At 33.4% G+C, this 22427-nt stretch overlaps 2 protein-coding genes across 2 annotated transcripts; both read left to right on the top strand.

Moving 5' to 3' along the window:
* The first annotated feature begins 809 nt into the window (after positions 1-809).
* On the top strand, positions 810-1151 carry LOC131163510 (uncharacterized mitochondrial protein AtMg00820-like). The gene has a single exon (XM_058120103.1). It carries the CDS (start codon positions 810-812, stop codon positions 1149-1151), a length of 342 nt encoding a protein of 113 aa, XP_057976086.1.
* A 5718-nt stretch (positions 1152-6869) lies between these two features.
* On the top strand, positions 6870-13009 carry LOC131164849 (beta-glucosidase 44-like). The gene is made up of 11 exons (XM_058122361.1): positions 6870-7185; positions 7686-7744; positions 9958-10033; positions 10154-10225; positions 10414-10501; positions 10633-10885; positions 10997-11112; positions 11822-12039; positions 12162-12193; positions 12337-12439; positions 12528-13009. The coding sequence occupies exons 1-11, from the start codon at positions 6954-6956 to the stop codon at positions 12803-12805; spliced, it is 1527 nt and encodes a 508-aa protein (XP_057978344.1). The 5' UTR covers positions 6870-6953; the 3' UTR covers positions 12806-13009.
* The last annotated feature ends 9418 nt before the right edge of the window (positions 13010-22427 follow it).

Below are 22427 nucleotides of genomic sequence, written 5' to 3'. Positions count from 1 at the left end.
CATGTCTTAATAAAATCAATTTTCCACCTTGTGAGAGCAACTTAAATTTTCACCCCGCAATTTTCTTCCTTATCTTTTCCACAAGAGGCTTCAAGATCTTGGAAGACAATTTTCTAGAAACCAAAGGCGCACCCAAATACGTAACTAGGAATTTATCTTCCATGAAACCAGTGATTCTTGATAAACCACATTTTCATGTGGAACTTATATCATTAACCGAACTCCTTCCCCTATTCTAGATGGTTTGTCTCCTTATGAAAGAATGTATAATGTCAAACCTGCATACAACCATTTGCGAGTCTTCGGATGCCTATGCTTTGCCTCTACTCACTCACAAAATCCATCAAAATTTGACCACAGAGCTACTCGATGTGTTTGTCTTGGTTATCCATATGGCCAAAAAGGCTACTGACTTTATAACCTTGCAACACACAATGTCTTTGTATCTCGAGATGTCCTATTTCATGAAGATTCCTTCCCTTTTGCTTCATCTACTCCCGAACCCCTGGAACCCGTCTTACCATGTCCTATTTCTTCTCTTGATATCACTGACGATCCACCTTTATCACCATCTTCACCACCAAACTCTACCCTATCCCCATCTCATATTTTACCCTCTTCTCCCCCTCCCTGACGATCTCGTCGCCCTACTCAGCCACCGACATACTTGCAAGATTTTCATGTGGACTGATTTTTTATCCTATTCCCGTCTATCTCCTTCTCACCGTGTTTTCACCACAGCTTTTTCTCTTGCCAAAGAACCACAATCATTTTTATAGGCCATAACAGATCCTAACTGGCATACCGCCATGCGTGCTGAAATTGATGCTCTTGAACTCAACAACACCTGGCAACTTACTCCTCTTCCTCCTGGTAAGAAACCCATTGGCTGCAAATGGGTATACAAGATCAAATACAACTCTGATGGATCCATCGACCGATATAAAGCTCGCCTAGTTGCCAAGGGCTATAGTCAACAAGAAGGCATTAACTACACTGAGACATTTGCTCCAGTTGCTAAAATGACTACCATTCGTACCATTTTGGCCCTTACCTCCACTCGCAATTGGCACATCCATCAACTTGATGTCAATAATGTCTTTCTTTATGGTGACCTTGATGAAGAAGTCTACATTTGCTTCGGTTGCTAAAATGACTACCATTCGTACCATTTTGGCCCTTGCCTCCACTCGCAATTGGCACATCCATCAACTTGATGTCAATAATGCCTTTCTCTATGGCGACCTTGATGAAGAAGTCTACATGCAGCTTCCTCTGAGATTCGGACTAAAGGGGGAGACTAAAGTTTGCAGACTCGTTAAGTCATTGTATGGTCTCAAACAAGCTTCAAGGCAATGGTATGCCAAACTTTCTTCTACTCTCATTAATGCAGGATACAAACAATCCAAGGCAGATTATTCACTATTCATCCGATCCCATGAGGGTAATTTCACCGTCATTCTAGTCTATGTGGATGACATTATTATTGTAGGAAATAGCTTGAAACAGGTCAATGAGATCAAGAAATATCTAAGCGATCATTTCAAACTCAATGATCTTGGAATTCTTAAATACTTTCTAGGAATCGAAGTCACTCGTTCAGCCAAAGGAATATTTTTATCCCAACGAAAGTATGCACTCGAGATATTAGAAGATACAGGCTTCCTTGGAGCTAAACCTGGAAACTTTCCCATGGATCAAAATCTTGCACTTAACGAGAGTGATGGCGAACTTATCTCAGATCCTTCGTCATACAGGCGACTTGTTGGAAGATTAATTTATCTAACCATCACAAGACCCGACTTAGCCTATTCGGTGCATGTGCTAAGTCAGTTTATGGACAAGCCACGAATACCACACTTGGATGCAGCACACAGAGTCTTACGGTACCTTAAGAAAACCCCAGGTCAAGGAATTTTCTTATCTGCTTCTAGTGAAATTCAGCTCCATGCATATTGTGATGCAGATTGGGCACGATGTAGGGATACCAGACAATCGATCACCGGGTATTGCATCCTACTCGGAAAATCACCCATTTCCTGAAAGACCAAGAAACAAACAACAGTTTCATGCTCCTCAGCCGAAGTAGAATATAGGTCTATGGCCTCCACATGTTGTGAGGTCACTTGGTTAAAGTCTCTACTCTTAGATCTTGATGTAATGCATTTTCAACCAATCAATTTGTACTGTGATAACAAGGCCGCTATACACATAGCTTCAAATCTAGTGTTCCATGAACGAACCAAGCATATCGATATAGACTGTCATGTGGTTCGAGAGAAACTCCAAAGTGGGATCATCCAAACGGCTTACATGCATACAAGTCAGCAACCTGCTGACCTTTTTACCAAAGCTCTTGGATTCACACAGTTTAATTATTAACTTAACAAGTTGGGTGTCATAAATATCCACGTCAACTTGAGGGGGAGTCTTGAAGAATGCCGCACTTCATGGCATAAATCAAGCGTTGAAAAATGCCGCAAATCAGACGTTCAAATCACAACTGAAATCACGTAGGGAGAAGTCAATCTTGGTGTACAGATTGTTTGAACATTTTTTTGTATAAATAGGGCCTGTATGAATTGAAATAAAAAAAAGCAAAAATTCCTTGCTTCTTCGATCTTTCTTCCATTTCTCAGTTTTATCAGGGAGAGATTGTAGAGAGACTTGAGAGTGAGAAGAGAGAGCTTGAGAAGGAGAGAGTTGAGTGAGGGCGAGTTGTAGAGGGGGCCAGGGTTTTGGAACTGCAACCATAGGGTTGCAGAAAAAGAAGAAGAGAGAGAGAATGAAAATGAGAGAAACAAAAAAAATCTGGCTTTAAGTATGATTGACTTCGGAGCCATAGGAAGCTGACACGTGGAGGGATTTAATAAAATAATATTACATTTATTTTCTCTTCAATTATTGGAACAACTAAAGAGAGAGAGAGAGAGATAACTCTCTTAATGGTATATACATTAAATGTATATTATGGATACCTTAAACCTATAAAGATGGTTTAGACTCCGACTAATATGATTAAAACATTTTTATAAGTTAAAATCATAAAATTAAAATGTAAAACCAAAGACTAAGGGAGTCGAGGGTTACTGTGAAGCAATATCAATTTGCAGGAAAAATTCAAAATAGAGCACATCAAAGTCACCAGCAGCGACAAAGAGAGTGGACTTGTGCCTAGCAAAAAAATAAAGAGGCAATACTAATAAACTTATGAGAGAATGGACCGTCAAACAAGGCTGGCCATTGTTGTCTTTAATTATTCCTCATTCTCCGGCTACAGCCCCACACTGGTAGCTAGGTAGGATATAAATTTTAAAAAAAAATAATTAATTAGGAAAAATAAAGAGAAATGGTAAAAGTATTACTATTTTTTTGTCATAAAAATATAAAGAGTTTTCATTAAAGAAATTGCAAAAGCATTGCTTTATAGTTTTTAATATATATAAAAAAAATATAGAGAGTTTTCATTTAAATGAAAATTTTTGACACCTCATTTTGTCCTAATTGTGTATATTTGATTGCCCATTTTGTTTAATTGGGTTCTTTGATGTTGTTGTTGTTGTTTTTATTTTTTTTTTTTCTATAGTTTAAATCGAATTTAAAGGGTGTTTAAATTTGGTCTTTACGGTTAATTTTCAAATTAAATTTCTGAAGGGGGCTTTGGGTAATTGGGTATGGGTATCTAAATCTAGGGTAATCGGATACTAGATCTAAGGTAATTCAGTATGATATTCTTATTTGGTCTAAATTTTAAGAAAATTATTTGAATTTAAACACTAACTATAAAAATTCAAAAATTTAACACTTTAGAGATTTGCAAAATCAAACTATACTCGCCTCCGTTTTCGAATTCTCCACTCCAAGCCTTTTGAATTTCCTTCTATTGCACTTGCCTTTCAACCCCAAGCGTTTGTCCTTTCTCTTTGCCTAAGCCTTTCGATTCCAAGCCCTTGCTGCAATTCGAACCCATCCTCCTTGATTTCTTCGATCTTAACCACTCAATCTCTCAGCAACTCACTACTAATGTTTCAATAAAGACAATTCCTTTCTGACTCTCTCAAACTCTCAGTTTTCTATCTCTCACTCTCAATTGTCTGTGTCCCTCTCACCTTCAAAAAACCCCCATTTAAAGGTCTAAGGGAAACAATTTGACTTACATTTGATTAATCAATCAATTTAAGTTACTTAATCATGTTTAAAATACCAATTACCTTTTTTTTTTAATTTCATAACTGATTCTCTTTTGTGCATGTGTGCAGGTGCAAGCATGGAGAAATTGAAGAATCCGACCTTTTTTATTTTATTTTTTCCCTTTTTTATTTTTTTATTTTCAATGTAAAAAATTTAATTTCCTTGTATTTTTTTCTTTCATTTTTTCATTTTATAAAATAAAAATATTACCCAATTTTTATTGTATAAGTCCATGGTGATGGATCTAACACAAACATGTGAGTTGCCACAATCCCAAGTCAAGTATATGCTAGAGAAATCTTATACATATAAAGATAGAGTAGGCTTTAATTTTCATGTATTTTCCTGCTTTTTGATTTTTGATGGATGAATAAATCTACTGAGAAGACAAAGAAGGAGAAGAAGAAGGAAATAAAAAATTAAAAAAACAAACAAACAAATGTATGGTATATTACAATTTGACTTCTCCATCACATTCATATAAAGGTAATTTTGTCTTAAAAATTATTAATTATTTATGTGTATATTACATGATATTAATCTGAGATATATTTAGCTGATTTCCTTTTGGTTTTAACTTATACTTTATGTTGTTTATCTTTTGTTTTGTTTTGTTTTGTTGCATGAGGTTTATTTTGTAGGTCATGTTTTGTTTTGTTTTATTTTGTTTGGTCTTGTATCCCGGTTTTTTGTTAGATGTTGGTATTGTTCTTTGGGAGATTTTTAACGTGTTGTCTTTTGTTATCTCCCATTGATTGTCTTGTGATCACGGTATTCCTCCGCCAAAAGTGAGGGGTTATCAATAAATAAATGGAAGTGCTGCCCTTCTTTAAAAAAAAAAATTACATGATATTAATCTATTAGATTCGACAATCTACAATGTATGCATATCTCTATTATTAATTATGGAAGTCAGTTTAATTATCTTTCCAAAAATACTCTTACCTCATAATTATAATATTTTTATAAATTATGAAAATATAAATAATTTAATAATTTTTATTTTAAACTAGAAAATTATTTTTAACTTTAACCATCCTTTCAACTCCCTCATTATTCCCTAAAAATATGAAATTCGAAAAATTAGGCATAAATTTAAATTTTAAATAAATATTTTAAGTATCCATTATTCATATTTAAATAAATATTTTTAACTACCCATTATTCTCCCATAATCTCATAGATTGTGCATAGTTTAATATAATCAAATTCAAAATTTTTTAAAATAAAAAAAAAATCATTTTCAATCGAAAATTTAAATTTGCAAGACAAAATATTTTTAATTTTTTTTTTAAAAAAAATTAGCATTTCAAAATATCAGTATAAAAATCTTACGATTAATACCTAAAATTGCCTTCATTTAATCTCTATATTCAATAATTTTTTTTTATAGAATTAAGATTATGAATATCTTTAAGTAACACTTAGTTCTTGATAATACCATTTTAAATGCTTAGTAAAAAATACATTATTATTTTAAATTAAAATAAGATCTATAATTCACACACAATAATTAGACTTTTTGCTTAACATGTCATCAAATTAAATCCAAGCCAAGTAGATAAGGCGAGATAAAATTGAAGTTCAAGTCCACCTATGAAAATAATAATTATTAATAATTAAATATATTCAATTATAAATAACAAAATGCATAATAAACTACACCATCATCATCATCATCATCATTATCATTATCATTATTACTAGCCATGGGCACCCACTTGCTCCACGACTCTAAATTTTAAATCTTTTAAAAAATTATAAAAAATAATAAAAAAATTAAATAGTATAAGGGTATTTTGAAATAGTTGTATATAGTTAAAGAGTTATTTTTGAAAAATTATGAATAGTTATAGGGGTAAATTTCATATAATTATAAGGTCATTTTAGAATAATTATGGATAGTTATAGGGATAAATTTGAAGTATCCCCTTCATAGTATATATAAGAGATTATCATCTCCTAAGAAACATCTCAGAGACACTTTCGTTGAACTGGCTCCCACAGGAACAGACTCGTTACCTTGTATTCAACCCTTAAATATGAATGTACATGAAATGCTTGTACAAAAGATTCATATAAAATGAGCAAATCCTTTTGTTTAAAGAATTATAAAAATGAATATTCAAGGGCAACATCCCAATAATTGTAGCAATGTTTTAGTGTTTTGTTTATATTATCTGCCGGATCTATATAACTTGTTTTTTGTTTGAAAAAAAGTCTTTTACCATAAAGCCTGATTTATGTATATTAAACGAACAATTCCTTAACAGAAGATTTAAAACTCACTAATTATATAATGTAATTAACAATATTAGTCTTGTTCAGTGAATTTCTTATTTAACAATAAATTATCTTAAGATCTCAAGGTAAGTATTCTCATAATAGATCTGGATAAGAAATATATCTAATTCTTTATATTTTCTACTTATCTTCTAATATTTTAAAAAAATTAATTAGACCCAAAATTTTAAAAAAAAATCAAATTTTTTTCCATAACTGACACCCTGCTATTTCTCTAAAACAAATTTATGTGCCATAAAAGTCGCGCGCCAAAGGATGACGCAGCACGTATTATTGGAGGAGCCTTATGGTCCAACCGCGTCCCGGTTCGGAGCCGGGTCAACCCGCCTGGTTTTCCTCCTATAAGTACAGCAGACGCATCGAACCAAGCTCTCTGCAAGTCTGTAATCTGCACTGCTACAGTGCTACATCACTCTTCTGCCCTCCCCCCACACCCCTCCTTCTGCCTCTCTTTCGAGATGGGCTCTTCTTCTCCATTTCCGATACTGTTCCTTGTGGTGGTAATGCGGTGCGCCGCGGGGGCGGCGGCCGGCGGTGGGTGGCAGATCCCGGACACCGGCGGCCTGAGCAGAGGGGGCTTTCCGAAGGGGTTCGTCTTCGGAACAGCGACCTCTGCTTACCAAGTGGAAGGCATGGCCGACAAGGACGGCCGCGGCCCCAGCATCTGGGACGTCTTTGTTAAAATCCCAGGTACGCCGTCGCCGGTTTAATTGTATACAGTACCCATTAATGCATTCGTAAATATAGTGTATGAAATTTATTACACAGTTACATTTTGCTAATTCTTGTATTTACGCGGGTGCTCGAGTTTTTTTCTCCCCACATTTTTGGGTAAAATGGGGAAAAAAAAAAAGTGGGAAATTTCTCTTTTAAAAAAAAAATAGGCTCTGTTTGGATGAAGTTCTTTGTTCGGGAAAAGAGAAAAAGGGTAAATTAATTTATTTTAATTTTAATTTTTTTCTTAATAAGAAATTCTACTGTTAAAGTATGATTGTAAATTAAGAAAAATTAAATATTAATGATTAAATGAGATTTTTGTTGATTGATTTGTGGAACATTTATTTTATTTTAATTTTTGGTTGACTAAAAGGTTTAAGTTCCTTTATAGTTCACTATTTTTTTATTTTTTTATTTTTTGAATAATTTTGAGCTCCAAACAGGCCTTTAATGTGTAGAATTTGTGTGAACAGGGCTGATCCCAAACAATGCAACAGGGGAGGTCACAGTGGACCAGTATCACCGCTACAAAGTATGGGTTTCCACTTTTCTATTCTTTTTTTATTTTTGGGATCATCCATATTTGTTCTTTGTTGAGAAAAATTATCACTTACCATTATTAGACCCATTTTCTGGTTTTTGCTGATTTTCTTTGGATTTTTTCTGGATGATGAATTTTTTACTTATGTACTTTTTTTTTTTTAGATTCTTATATTATTTTTTATATTATATTGTAAAAATGATAAGTTATGGTTATTTTCTATTTATTTATTTTTTTTTTTAAATGGGAGATGGAATGCCGGTTACAGGTTAGTGGTTACCATCTAAGGAAATTAGTGATGTTATAGATTTTTCAGTTTTGTTGCCTTATTGTCATCAATACACTAGCTGTTTGGTTAGGGTTTTTGTTTTTTAGATAGCAATGCTTGGTTAAGATTTTGAAAGTATTCTTTAACCTTTTTTAAAAAAAAACAAATTTGTTATTAATGTATTTTTTGTCTTTAAAAGTAAGAGGGGTCCTTTGAGAAAACCCAACAAAGTTTTCCCTTTTTGTTTCTTGGAAATTCTTTGTGCGGATTACGAGTCTTGGATTTGGATAGAATTCAAAATTCATGCTCCCAAACCTTGAGGTAGGTAAAATAAAAATAATAGTAAGACATGATTTTCAATTGAAAACAATATGTCTTCACACCATTTTTCTTTTAGTCTGACTTATGCTCATCATCCTAATCCTCATCCTCAGGCTTTTTTGTTTTCATTCGTTTTGACTAATTTTGAACTTTGAAAAATTTTCCCTTCTTCAACTCATTAATTTGCTTTCCAAAAAATAAATATAAGAAAATGAATAGTCTAGCTCAATGCAATGCCCTCACAATGAGGATTGTCTAATCGCATCGCTCTCGCCTATCCGTAGCATTCTTTAGTGATTTTTTTGAAATATGAGATTACCCTCTCTTAATGCTCAATTATAAACAAAAATTATCTCACTTGAATTGGGAATAAAAAAAAAAAAATACAGACCTAGAAAGGGAAATAAAACCCTACCAAGTAATTTACAACCAAGAGATTACATCGGTAATTGAATAAAATAAGGCAAGCTTGAAGTTTCCACCCCCACCCTTTTTTTCTAGTTAATTTATTTTTATGTTTTCCTTAGTTCTGTTTTTTAATTTAGAGTCTTTTTAGTTTTTTTTTTTTTTGGTTCTTAAAAAAACAGCATAGAGGATAGGTGGTTAAGCTCATGAGCCTGTAGAACCAACCAATGCTTCTCCAGCTTCTATAGCTGACATATCATCCTTGTCAATTGTTCAAATCAAAATAAATCAAACTCTATAACAGGCCTATCTTCTGTTGACAAAATGAGAAAATAGATAGGGACATCCACTCAAACCGAATCTTGCCTGCAGTATGTGATGCTTCTTGTTCCTTTGGGGAAGCGTGTGTTTGGATTTTTTGCGCTCCCCCCCCCCCCCCTCCAAATATGGCTAGAATCCACAAGTTTGTGTACATTGACCCCAACTGCTTTTGGCTCCATACGTATTTGCGACGTTTGAAGTGCATTCTTGAAAATTAGAAGTCATTCAAATGAAAAAAAAACTATGATAAAAAAAAAAATCCTTTTGTAGCGAATCATTTATTAAAAAAATTTAGATTTTATTGGTGGAACAAGTTGTCCTTGTTTGCGCGTGCACGCACACATGCGCACAAGAGTGGAGGCACATTTAGAGAGGGAGCAACTTTGGAAAGTGCTTTATTATACCTAGACATGACTCACATGTGGCACTTCTCTCTCTCAATATAATTGAGAAAATATGTCCAAAACTAAATTTATGTTTTTGGAAAGTGTAAACTAGGTTACCTTAACAATTGACAAACTAATCATTAAAAATAATATCTTATCATTTGATTTTTCATTCACTAACTATGCTAGCTACGTTGTTATGTTGGATTCCTTGGTATCTGATGTGGATGTTAGAAGGTAATGTTTTCTATATTGTTTTGTCTCTGTGTGCGCTTTGCCTTCTATCGGAGAAACTTGTTTTAATTCATATGCAATGTTGTTTAAATTTTTAATGGTCCAAATATACTAAATCTTTCTTAAGAATCTTGATGCTTGTCTAACAATTTTAATGTGCCCCAGTTCGAGGGGTCAATTTAATTTTGCGTACTTGATTTGACTTTTGATCATTGCAAGTTGTTGATTTTGAAGATTTATGAATTTAAAGTTTTCTTTTCTTGTTACAGGAAGATGTGGATATAATGGCGAAGCTTAACTTTGATGCATACCGGTTCTCCATATCATGGTCTAGAATTTTTCCAAGTAATTAATATGATAATCTTCTTGCCTTATCAATTGAATGTGATTTTCACAGGCTGACTTCAAAAAAAATTTAAAAATTGTTTTAGCCTGTACTTAACATTTTTTTCTTTTTTGATGCAGATGGAACTGGGAAAGTTAATTGGAAGGGAGTTGCTTACTACAATAGGTTGATTAACTACATGCTTGCTAGAGGTAATTTTCAATGAAAATAAAAAAACATACACCAATGTAGCATCCAAGGTCCCAATTTAATAAAATGTACTGATATATGCCTTCATAGTTTTGGTTAAAAGATATATATATATATATATATATATATATATATAAATATATAATAAATACAACATTCTCTGATCCATTCTTGTTTATATGGCCTGTAGGAATTACTCCATATGCTAATCTGTATCATTATGATCTTCCCCAAGCACTTGAGGATAGGTACCTTGGATGGTTAAGCAAGGATGTTGTGTAAGTGCTGTGACATTTACTGTATTTACTTTTTCTAGCTCAATGTGATGGATTAACCAGCATATGATATACTATTTTGTAGATTTATTTTGATTTATATTGGAATTTGATAAATGATTCAAACTCGACAGGAAAGACTATGCCGATTTTGCAGAATTTTGTTTCAAGGCTTTTGGAGACAGGGTAAAGAACTGGTTTTCATTTAATGAACCTAGAGTCGTGGCTGCTCTTGGTTATGATAACGGGTTTTTTGCGCCTGGAAGGTGCTCAAAGGCATTTGGGAATTGTACAGCTGGTAACTCTGCAACCGAGCCTTACATTGTAGCTCATAATATGCTTTTATCTCATGCTGCTGCATCTAAGAGATATCATGAGAAGTATCAAGTAAGGCTTAGATTTTCTCTTTTTGACCCGTCTGAAGTTAATGGCTTCTTTCCAATTCATTAGAGCATATAAAGCTTGTCTTAAATCATGAACTACTATATATATTCTCAGGCAAAGCAGAATGGGAAGTTCGGAATTCTCTTGGATTTTGTTTGGTATGAACCTCTTACCAGAAGCAGGGCTGACAACTATGCTGCTCAAAGAGCCAGAGACTTTCATGTTGGATGGTAAGTATCCTTGACAAACACATTCAACTGTTTAGAAAAGATAAGTAGTGAATTGTATGGTACCAAGTGATCACATTGATAAATTCTTGCTGCAAAAGTTATTGTGAATGCATGGAGAAAAATCACAATAGTTCATCCATGTCTGGTTTGGTAGAAAGGAAGAAAATTTGTAAAGGAGAAGGTACAGGGAAGGAAAGAAGGAACAGAAAAAAGTTAATTTTCACTCAAGTTAAGTGCAGGACTCTTTCCTTCCAGCCATTTACTCCTACGGTCCTACTTTTGGAGGGTTTGATCTTGAGAGAGAGATCAAAGCCTTTTTTCCTTCCATTTTCCTTCCTTTCTCAGTTCATCATGACCTGAAAGAAGGAAATACGAGTTTCCACTTGCTCTTCCTTCCTAGTTCCTATCTAACGAAGTGTTACAATTATTTAGTGAGGGACTGATATTGGAATGGACACTGACAAAGGGCCTTTCTCCGTCCATTTTCCTCCTTTCTCATTTCTTCATCATCCCTAAGAAGCAGAATGACTTTCTTCTCACTTTCCCTTCCCTCCTTTTTCCTTCTTCCTACCAAAGTGTTGGAATTATTTAGGATCTGTCTCAATATCAGAGATTTATATTCAGAATATATATGTTTGTCTGTGTGTGTATATTTTGAATATTATACAATATTCAAAAGATATTGAAAATTGATTCTGCATTTGCCTAGGTTTATTCACCCACTTGTATATGGTGAATATCCAAAAACAATGCAAGAAATCGTTGGAGATAGGCTGCCAAAGTTCACAAAAGAAGAGGTGGAGATGGTGAAAGGTTCATCAGATTATTTTGGTATCAATCAGTATACAGCTTACTACATGTATAACCCTCGTCCAACAAAACCGAAATCCTTGGGTTACCAGCAGGATTGGGATGCTGGATTTGCTTGTAAGATACTTACCCCCTCCTTTTAAATGAAGGTAAATTTTAACTGTCAATGCTAACAGAAATTCTTTGACTACTAACTCTACTGCTCTCCTTTTGCTGCTTTTTACTGCTAAACATTGCAGATAACCGTCATGGAGTGCCAATTGGTCCAAAGGTAAGCTCAAACGAAGCACAAATTTACTTTGGCATTGCCAGATTGATTGAAAATATGGGATAATTTATGAGTTGCCTTTGCATCATTAATGCATGGATCATGGATTTATTATCAGTTTTTTTTTGGCTGTATAATGTTTGCAGGCAAATTCTTATTGGCTCTATGATGTCCCATGGGGGCTGTACAAAGCTGTGACCTACATAAAAGAGCGCTATGGAAACCCCACCGTGATATTAGCTGAAAATGGTAGGAAGTCCATAACGCAGTGTCCAAAATTGAGCAAATTTTCATCAAAGCTGTTCAAAGTCTAACGGGATTTATCCATTATGTGCAGGCATGGATGATCCTGGTAATGTCACTCTTCCCAGGGGATTGCACGATACCACAAGGATCAACTTCTATAAAGGCTATTTGCAACAGCTAAAGAAGACAATCGATGATGGGGCAAATGTGATCGGCTACTTTGCATGGTCATTGCTTGACAACTTTGAATGGAGATTAGGGTACACTTCAAGGTTTGGCATTGTCTATGTTGATTACACAACTCTCAAGAGATATCCAAAGATGTCTTCCTTATGGTTCAAGAAGCTACTTAAGAGGAGAAGGCACTAAGCTGCCCAAGTGCCACTTCCTCCCCCACAACCAAGTTAGCAATAATTGAGTGGAAAGATTGTCAACTACCTCAAGTTAGCAAATCTCCCCAAATGCTCTAGTTATTTCTTTTGTTGTTGATTGTGGGTTTAAGTAAGAATAATGTTTGCACGATGTGTCCCCTCCAACTTAATAAGAACTCTTGAGGTCTTTTCCTTTTTGGGACATTGTGTTTTCCTCTTTCCTTCTGGGTTCCGCAGTGGCCTTGGATTTTGACTTCTGAACATGACAGAAAGGGAAAATGCCTGTTCAATACTTCCATAGCGGCTCATCATTTCTCTCTTTCTTCAATTAACCAACTTGTTTGAAGTTAAACCCTTTTTAGAACTTGTTTGGTGGGAAATACTTCCCAAATGGTCTAGTGTTTGAAAGCATTTTAATTTCCAGGGATTAGATTTGTGTAGATTTAATAGAAATTAGATATAATTTTTATAATATGCTTTATTCGAACAAAGTCCAAATTCAAATTCAAACTTCAAAATCTATACTTCTAAAGGTAAGGTTAAAAAAAAAAATTGAGTTTAAATTTTGTGTAAATCTACATAAACTTAAATTAAATCTCAAAATCTTTGTTTTCAAATATTATGTAAGCATCTTTGACTGCTGTTTGCATTGATAATGAAATAGTTGAGATGCCATAAAAGTGTATGGTTTTTTTTTTTTTTTCTCATAATAATATAATTTTAGTTAAATATAAGAACTCAATTTCATGCCTACAATAGGAAAATGCATAGAAAATGGAGGAAAGGGAAGAAAATAAAATTCAATTTAATGTTTATAGCAAGCAAATGCATGAAAAATAGAGGAAAAAAAAATGCAACATAATAAGGCGAGGGCCCGGCACATGACCACCGAAGAACTCAATTTTAAAGAGCTTATATAGATTTTTATAGAATGACGATGTAGTTGATAAGGTGTGTCCAAAAATTACGACCCTGCAAAATCAAAGACTTTAAACTCATCATTAATAAAATCGAGCCTCAAATTTTTTACTTACCTCCGTACCTAACAAAGGAAATGAGTTTCTCGATAATAGAATTGACTCTAAAAAGGCATATTTTGTCCAAAAAATGAAGTTTTTCAGACTAATTTCTTTTAATATACAAAAATATAATAGTATTGTATAATAACAAATAAAGTTATTATTGTGGTGCGATCATGCACGGATTTATTATACAATTAATATTTTATATTAAAATACAGAATATAATATAATTCATATTATATTATCTTATATGTTTATTTAGTAAAATGAAAGATGACAAGATGTAATAAATATAAAATGTATAGTAAAATGTAATGTTCACATGGGGAAAAATGTAATGTCAAAATACAATAAAGCACAAAAAGATGGTGAGATTGATATTACTAAGAGTTAATATGGTCATTGTGAAAATGGAGACTCTTGTAATGCATTGCCTTTAAAATGTCGATAATCATGTTCATTCTATGTTCTCTCGCATTAAATATTGTTGTTGCTGTCCAAAATTGCATTACTTCAATTGCTTCGCCTTTCAACTATGACCACTTGAGAAGAAAAAAAAATAAAAATAACTTGGAGGACCTGGGATGTACTTTGAAGGATCACTCCAATGCCTAAGTTAGAAAAAGAGAGACTCGTTTTACAACAATAAATGTAAATGAATAAGAATGAAATGCATGTCTTCCTCTAAGATACCCTTTTTATAGCAACGAGTGTAGACCTTTCCCTAACTTGACATTCATGAGATACGGTTGCAAGTAAGTCATGGGCGGTTATGCAAGCCATCAATTGTAACCTCTATAGCTACACGAGGGTTATTAATTAGTTTAGTGGGAGTTATGTAAGATACCGAACGTCACCCAAGGCCGACCTTATGGCCGCCAGCCTCCATGGACATATTTGACAAATTTAGATATACTAACTTTGGCTATATCAATTGTAAAGATATCTTTTACAACTAGATCGAAGGCAAATGTATTTTTTAAAATCCCTAATTGTTAGTTTGAGATTTTTTGGTTGATAATCTAATTGGTGTAGTTTTCTCTTGTATAGTGTTTTGCTAATTATGTTTGTTTTTCTTTTAATTATTTTGGACCTAGTCCTGCCATTATCATGAAAAAAAATTAATTAATATATAAAAGAGCACATATAAATATTCATATTTAGTACATGATTTTCAGTTTAAATTTGTCGTGATAGATTTCATTTTAGTATGTATATTTTTTCAAGCTAGAGGACACATTAAAAAAAAATAAAAAGGGGGTAGAGGACACATTCTCCCATACTCATCCTAGCTATATATGACAAGAAATCTCCATGGAGATTTGCCAGCTCTTGCTGACTAGGATTGCGCCCTTAAATATTTGTAATTTTGTGGTCGGTAGTGCCAACCGACCATTAAAAATTTTAATTAAAGGCTTAATTTTTGTTTTCTCGAGACCAATGTCACTATTCATAGTCATTGATTTAATTAATGAATTATTTTTCTTGGTCTGAGAATCTGTAACTTTAATTTATACTTGTTGTAATGTGTAAGATAGAAAAGGAAAGTAGAAAACCTTAGCTCATTTTTTTTTTTTTTTTGGATTATCGTGAGAACTTCAGCCATCAACGAGCCACTTTTTGGACCCCCCAATGCGGCACCAAATTTACGAGTCGGCGGCCTTTCCCCTTGGTTCTCTGACCGAGTTAATCGGATGCGGTCACAGCTGCCATGCGCCGGTTAGGCATTCGTCAAATCCGTCCCAGGACACATGTCAGGATCAATTTCTGGCATAGCCATTTAATTGATCATTGAGCTCATCCACCGAGGATTGAACACACTATCCCCCCACTGGAATGCCAGCACCTTTCCACTGTGTTCATGCCCTGGGGGTGAAAACCTTAGCTCATTTACATAGTATAAAGTTGACTAGTCCTTAATGAGATAGCAGTGGATAAAAGCAAAAGGACTAGATTCGTCTTTCTTTATTTTATTTATTTATTTTTTGTGTCATCTTATCCTTTCGAGTATATCTAAATTTAAAACTTGAAATTCAAATTTTCAAACACAATTAAGGGTATTTTAGTTTTGTGAATGATTAATCTGTCTTTATAAATGGCAACCGAAACATGAGATAGGGTAGATCTAGTATAGTTCCATGCTACTAACTCTAGTCCACTCTTGTAAACTTTAGTTACCAAAAAAAAATACATAACCCAGTGCACAAACAAATTAATGTACCATGAAGGTATCGCAAATAAAAATGTGGATGTAATAATAAGAAAAATAATGAGGATGATGTCGCAACGTCTCGGAAAAAGGGTCAAGAATGGCAAGAGATAATAGATTTTGAAATTTGAATTGGAGTAGTCACTAACCTATTCTTTGTCTTGGTGCGGTTAGAATACCTTATCTTAGTCTACTTTACCAGAATCAGGATCGAGAGTTCGATTATGCGAGGAGAGGGTATTAGCACCCCTTACACACCCGTTCTACGAACGATACCTAATTAGTTATAAATTATTCCTAAATTGAATTTTGATGATCTTTCATTAATTCCATTAAAATAAACAAATAAATAAAATCAAAGTGCGATTTAGGAATGTCTAATAAAATCTCCAAATGAGGGGATCTTGTTAGATAAATCCTCCCTTGGAGTTGATACAAGTGAGGTCTAAATTATCTCTTTACCTTTTTTAAAATCATTGGGACGTACCAAAACCAAGAAAATCATAAAAAAAAATCATCTTTATTCCTAGATTTTTAAAAAATCTTATAAAGTCATTTTGGAATTTCTCAAATATTTTTATAAAAAAAAAAAAAAACTTTTTCGGATTTTTAAAGAGTTTTCTTTATTTTTCAAAGGTATTTTTTTTCTTTTTTTCTTTTTCATTCTAAGTCAATATAACTCAAAACATTTTTCCTAACTTCAAAAATATTTTTCCCAAATTTTTATTCATTTTTCCTAATTTTTTTTGTATTTTTTTGCTATTTTTTCAATGTTTATTTTTAAAAAATTAAAACTAATTAATTAAATTTATTAAATAAAATAATATATAAAATAAATAAAGGTGAATCGGGTGAGTCGGCTCAACCGATTCATTTAAAATGAACCAGATTAATCCAACAGGTGTCACGTGTTGAAGCGGTTCCAAGTTAGTGTTGCGGGTACTGGCCTCTGCTTTTCAAGTAGCTTCACAGCAAACCACAACCACTCGGTCTCTCCCGTCATCTTAAATGTGGCATAGAGGACTTTCTACTCATCAGTGCAACGCAGCACTGTCAATATCTTCTCAATCTCCTGTATCCAATTCTCTACAATAGTTGGGACAACTCCTCCTGAGAAAGCTAGGGGATTCATCCAGGTAAACAGCTCTATGGTGCAGCCCTGATCAGCTGGTGGGCAATCTTGTTCCCTAGAGTTTCATGCAATCTCCACCATGACCTGTTAAGCTACACTATGCAGTACTTGATTAGAATTACTGTCACTCATACTGGAAGCCCCCACGTTGCCACTACTTCCAACATTTGCATTGTTATTCCCAAGGTCCATCCTGAAAATAGGACAGAAAACAATCTTAGAATCCTATATCATAACACAATCGATACAATCATTTAACTAAGATACTATAAAATACACTCTATCCTCATATTAAAATACTTGGGCTATCATAGGAACTTCCCTTATACAAAAAAATCAACTTAGCGTTCAAATTTCCCATTTCAAGTCCAATCTCACTGCTCAGAAACAAAAACAGTTGATAGTTTGCCATGACTTTCCTAAAATTGTTGTCTCAAGAAAATCACAAAAGATCGTCACAGAATTTCTACCTCCAGGCTGCGAGACAAACCCAAAATTCCACTTTAACCTCCAATAATGACTTACTAGATTCCTAATCTACTCATTTCCTACCCTCATCAAAATTTATTCTTATACTCTGGTATTGTTATCCGTTAAAGTCTGCAGAACCTAACAACTTAGGCTCTGATACCACGACTGTAAAGACCCGAAAACTCTACTGTTCTGATACCACAACTGTAACGCTCTGAACCCGATGGGGCTCGAAATGCTATTTCTCATAATATATGTCTCTGAAACCATATATATAACTACCCGAACTCGAAGTGGGGTACCGGGTATACTTGTCTATAATTCCTTATTAAACATGTAGCGGAAAACATAAATATCACAATAACTATACCAGAGCTCTAATACCACCATCATTATACATATATCTCCAAAATCTTGATTATTTATATCCCAAATAGTCAAAAGCATATCTACATACACATATCAGTGTCTCATCAGAACTTACCTACACAACACTAACTAATCCCGCTCTTGAGCTCTCTGGGCTTGTTTCCTGGTTGTTGACTTTTTAAATTCGATCCCTATTTTGATGCTGACAATGCACTTGAATCAAATGTGTGTTCCTAGTACTTGAACAAGTTAAAAATTCACACACACACACACACATGGACGAGGGTCATAGAGGCCAAAAGGAACTCAAAGAATACATACACTTGGCGTATTCCATGAAGTGGAGAGCAAAGAAGAAGAAGAAGAAGAAGAAGAAGATATATGGTTTAAATTGTAGATGCATTTTTTTTTTCCATTTGGTCTGTAATAATGCATTGCATGCATGGTATGAATGAAAGCTCAAATGACAGCAAACAAACCTTAGGAACCAACACTTTTCACATAAAAATTTTTTCTTAATAACTAATTAGTTAGGGTCAAATATTAGAGTCAAAATGACGGTAGACCAACATTGGATTTTTTGGGTTTAATTAAAAAATCTGGTCGACCAACCTAATCACATTTTAAATAGCTCAGTCGATCGACTTGGCCAGAAGTCAAATGTTTGACTTGGCTTGGCCGACTGATATAAATTGATCGCATCTTCCACGGTCGACCAACCTTCAAACTTGACTTTTTCTACCTGTCCCGGCCAACCGAACTTTCAGTTCAAAAATACCCTCGGCCTACCGAACCTTATGAACCGGCAGACTGACCTTAAGGCCAAGCAACCAAACCTACGAAGGTTTGGAATATCGCCTTGGCTTGGCCGACTGACCCTTTAAGACGATCGACCAAATCTCTTGGGTTCAAGTTATTTTAAGCGTTTAAAATGTGTTTAATTTTTATTAAATAATTTTAAAAATTCCTAATATGTCCCTAACGGTTAGATTTTCCCTAGAGTGTATATACATCCCCTCATTACTCATTTTTAAAATAGAGATTAGTTAAGAAAATCCTCTCAAAATTATTTTTTTGTTCTTCATTCATATATACTCTCTTATTCATTATTCTTTTGAAAAATCTTACAATAGAGCATATATCTTGAGGATTCTTACTTCAAAGCAAAAATCATTTAACTATTTTTTCATTCTCCATTTGAAAAATCTATTTTGAAAAAAAAGTTTTATTTAGGGCATTTTTATTCAAAGCATTTTACTCTCAACATTCATACTTTGAATCTTATTCTCTTTCAGAGTAACCTTCTTAGTTCTCCCATATATCTTTGTTGATAAATATTATTGGGAGAAAATTTCTATTGGTTATCTTTGAAAGACTTGAGCACATACTTTTCATTCATACATCTTTATGCTTGGAAAAGTCTTTTTGCATTTGTGCTGTCATAGAAAAATCTTTATCTTACAATATATATATATATATATATATATATATTTCTCCAACACCTTTCATTGAAAAAAATTTTGGAGAAAAATTTTATCAGAGTTAAATCTTTGAGTCTTTATCATATACATATTTTATTCAAAGATTTCATTTGAAAAATACACATTCTCACTTGAGCTTTACTTCATATCATAGGTGAGTATTTGTGCTTATTGGTGTACACATCTGCTTAGCTTACAAGCATTATATTTGTACACAAATATTGTTATCTGTTGTATTTCCGATGTGTGATCGTCGGAAGAGGATTGCATTGGCCTGTAACGTGCACTAGATTTCTTAGACCTAGTTAAGAAAGCACCAGATAGTCCAGACCCAGTTAGGAGGACCTATTGCACTGTAAGGTGTAGTTGTAAAGGTTGGGGTTAGCCCAATGAATGTGACATGTGTTATTCCCTTGCCCAGTAAGGAGAGGTGATTGTAATCGGTGCTGCTCCACCCATAAGTGAGCAACGGTAGATTATGTGATAATGCTGTTAATGATTCATACGATGTTTATTGTGAAAAATCTTGTGATGAATCATATGTTGAATTATATGATGAAAGCAAGCATGTATATAGAAAACTAGAAAATACTTCATCTAAACTATATAAGTTTCTAGTTAGGATACCTAAACATAAAATCTTCCTAAGAAATGAAAATAAAAAGGTGGAAAAACACTTAAAAGAATTAAAAGAATATCAAGCCACTCTAGAGAGGAAAGAGGTTGAAAGAATTTTGAAAAACATTTGCTTAGAAAGAAAAACTGAAGATTATTTTAAAATGTTTTTCAAATTCATGAGTGAGGAAGATAACCCTGTTAAACCCTTAGGAATTAAAAGAAGTAAATCTTTCAAAAAGGGTTCATCTTCTAAATCTCATTGTCATGCCTCATCAAGTAGAAGTAGAACAAATAAGTGTAATCGTTATTGTGCATATAAATCATGTTTATACATTGGAAAAAAAGGGCACATTAAATACACTTGTTTAGTTAGAGGTGTCAAAGGCATGGATAAAGAAATGGGGTGGATTGTCATGAAAACAAACCCCTTAGGACAAAAGGAAGATCAGATTCAAATTGAAATTACATAATTATCAAAGTATTCCTTAGTGCATAGGATTAGCTAGAGGGGGTAGTGATGACTATAGGCTTGGGAAGTAGTTGGTGCTTAAAATGAAAATTCTTAATAGATGCATTCACTATACACTATATTGAATACTAAAATCATTAGAAATTCAAGCAAATATGCAAATTCAAGCATGATATCCAATTTAAACTTAATGCATTTATATCACAATAATTGGGTAAAATATGAAAACATTGGCTATAGCATACTCAAATAAAATCCACTTTCAAATGGACAAGGCAACAGTGCCTAACATATAATTCTCAATGCTTAATTCATACTTGAATATACAAATCTTAAGTTAAGTGTATTTTGTCCAATACACAATTTTGGGCCTTAGGGAATTCATCTTATATTGTATGTCATTTAACCCTAAGCTTTTTCTTGAACATAAAAACCTGATCAAATATTAGTCATCACTCTAGGCTTAAGCACTGATCTTCATAAATTCATACTTTACATAGTACTTATTTAAATACATTCTTCCGTATTCAAAACTAGAGACATCAACTAAGGGATTCAAGCTTTACTATTCAATCAAAACAATCCCTCGCGCTTTAAATGTAAAATTCTCCAATTTTGACTCATGCTAATGTCTTCCTCCTCCATAGGATATCTTTACCATTCCACAATCACATCTAGTAAAGATTCATCCCTTGCTTCGTATTTTGCTCAAAATTGTGATCATATTTAAAAGATACTTTGCATTCTCCAAAGAGCATTATTCTAAAATATTCATATTCTCCTAAATGTTTTTTGCCCAAAATGAGCTAGGACATATTTGTTTACACGAAAATATCTTTGAATATTGTCTTGCTTATTCTAAATACTCTTCTGAACTTAATAAAAATTTAACTGTTAAGAGTATTTATCCTTTACTTCTCTCACAAGCTCTCAAATCGTTAAGTCATATCCTTTAGAGTTTTGTATCTTTATAATGAATTTGAATGGTTAAGATAATTGCTAAGTTCAATCTAGATGATGGAACAAATTTCAAAGAATCCTATGCACAAGATAAATGGAAAAGTCATTCTAACTTTAGCCTCTCTCACGCATTGAAATTCTTAAGAAAAGAGGCAGTAACAGACTTATCACATCTTGAAGAAGTATTTTTTTATGACTTTTTGGTCCTTTAAGCCCAAGCTTCCAAAGCCAAGTTCAAGTCATTGAAAATCTTTAGAACATTTGGTTAACAACTTGAAGAATGGAAAAGGCATAAGATAGTAGTAGCACATAACTCAAGGGGAGCATTCCACTTTCATGGACATAACAAATTAAATGCCATCATAATTATACTTTGTGTCTATATGCCTTATGAGATTAGAACTATAGCAAACTATCCATTGTCATTTATTATACATGTTATCTTAATGGATGGTTTATATTTTATATATACTATTATTTGAACTACTTGTTTGCATGCTTGTATTGAATGTCTACTGCGTGACGGATGCAGTGATGTAAATTGCATGTTGTGTTATTTTAGATTGTTGCATGCTTTATATGAATAATTTGTTGAAAACAACCAGGTCCAAGTATAGGTTTTATGGGAAAATGTCTAATTTACAGACAACATGCAGCCGAAATTTCGATAAAATTTTCCCAAAACAAAGCCTTGTATAAAGATGATTATGATAAAATAACTGTTAAAATATTTTTGAAAAAATGAGTGAAAATTAAATGAATATTTAAATTTCATCGTCATATAATCATCGCGTGCTTAGGGGAACTAAGCTCCATCCCTAGAGAATGAGCATAAAGAATTCATATGTATCATGTTACGTGTTGGAATTGGTGTAATCCCAATAGAGGG

Source organism: Malania oleifera, chromosome 9 (genome assembly GCF_029873635.1).
Source record: "Malania oleifera isolate guangnan ecotype guangnan chromosome 9, ASM2987363v1, whole genome shotgun sequence".
Taxonomy (NCBI): domain Eukaryota; kingdom Viridiplantae; phylum Streptophyta; class Magnoliopsida; order Santalales; family Ximeniaceae; genus Malania; species Malania oleifera.
This window is presented reverse-complemented; position numbering and strand designations above follow the sequence as displayed.

Excerpts from the sequence above, each read along its gene's own strand:
- LOC131163510 (XM_058120103.1), top strand. The coding sequence starts at position 810 with ATGCGTGCTGAAATTGATGCTCTTGAACTCAACAACACCTGGCAACTT.
- LOC131164849 (XM_058122361.1), top strand. The coding sequence starts at position 6,954 with ATGGGCTCTTCTTCTCCATTTCCGATACTGTTCCTTGTGGTGGTAATG. Across the intron at positions 7,186-7,685 it reads CGTCTTTGTTAAAATCCCAG|GGCTGATCCCAAACAATGCA; the intron begins GTACGCCGTCGC and ends TTGTGTGAACAG. Across the intron at positions 12,440-12,527 it reads CGTGATATTAGCTGAAAATG|GCATGGATGATCCTGGTAAT; the intron begins GTAGGAAGTCCA and ends CATTATGTGCAG.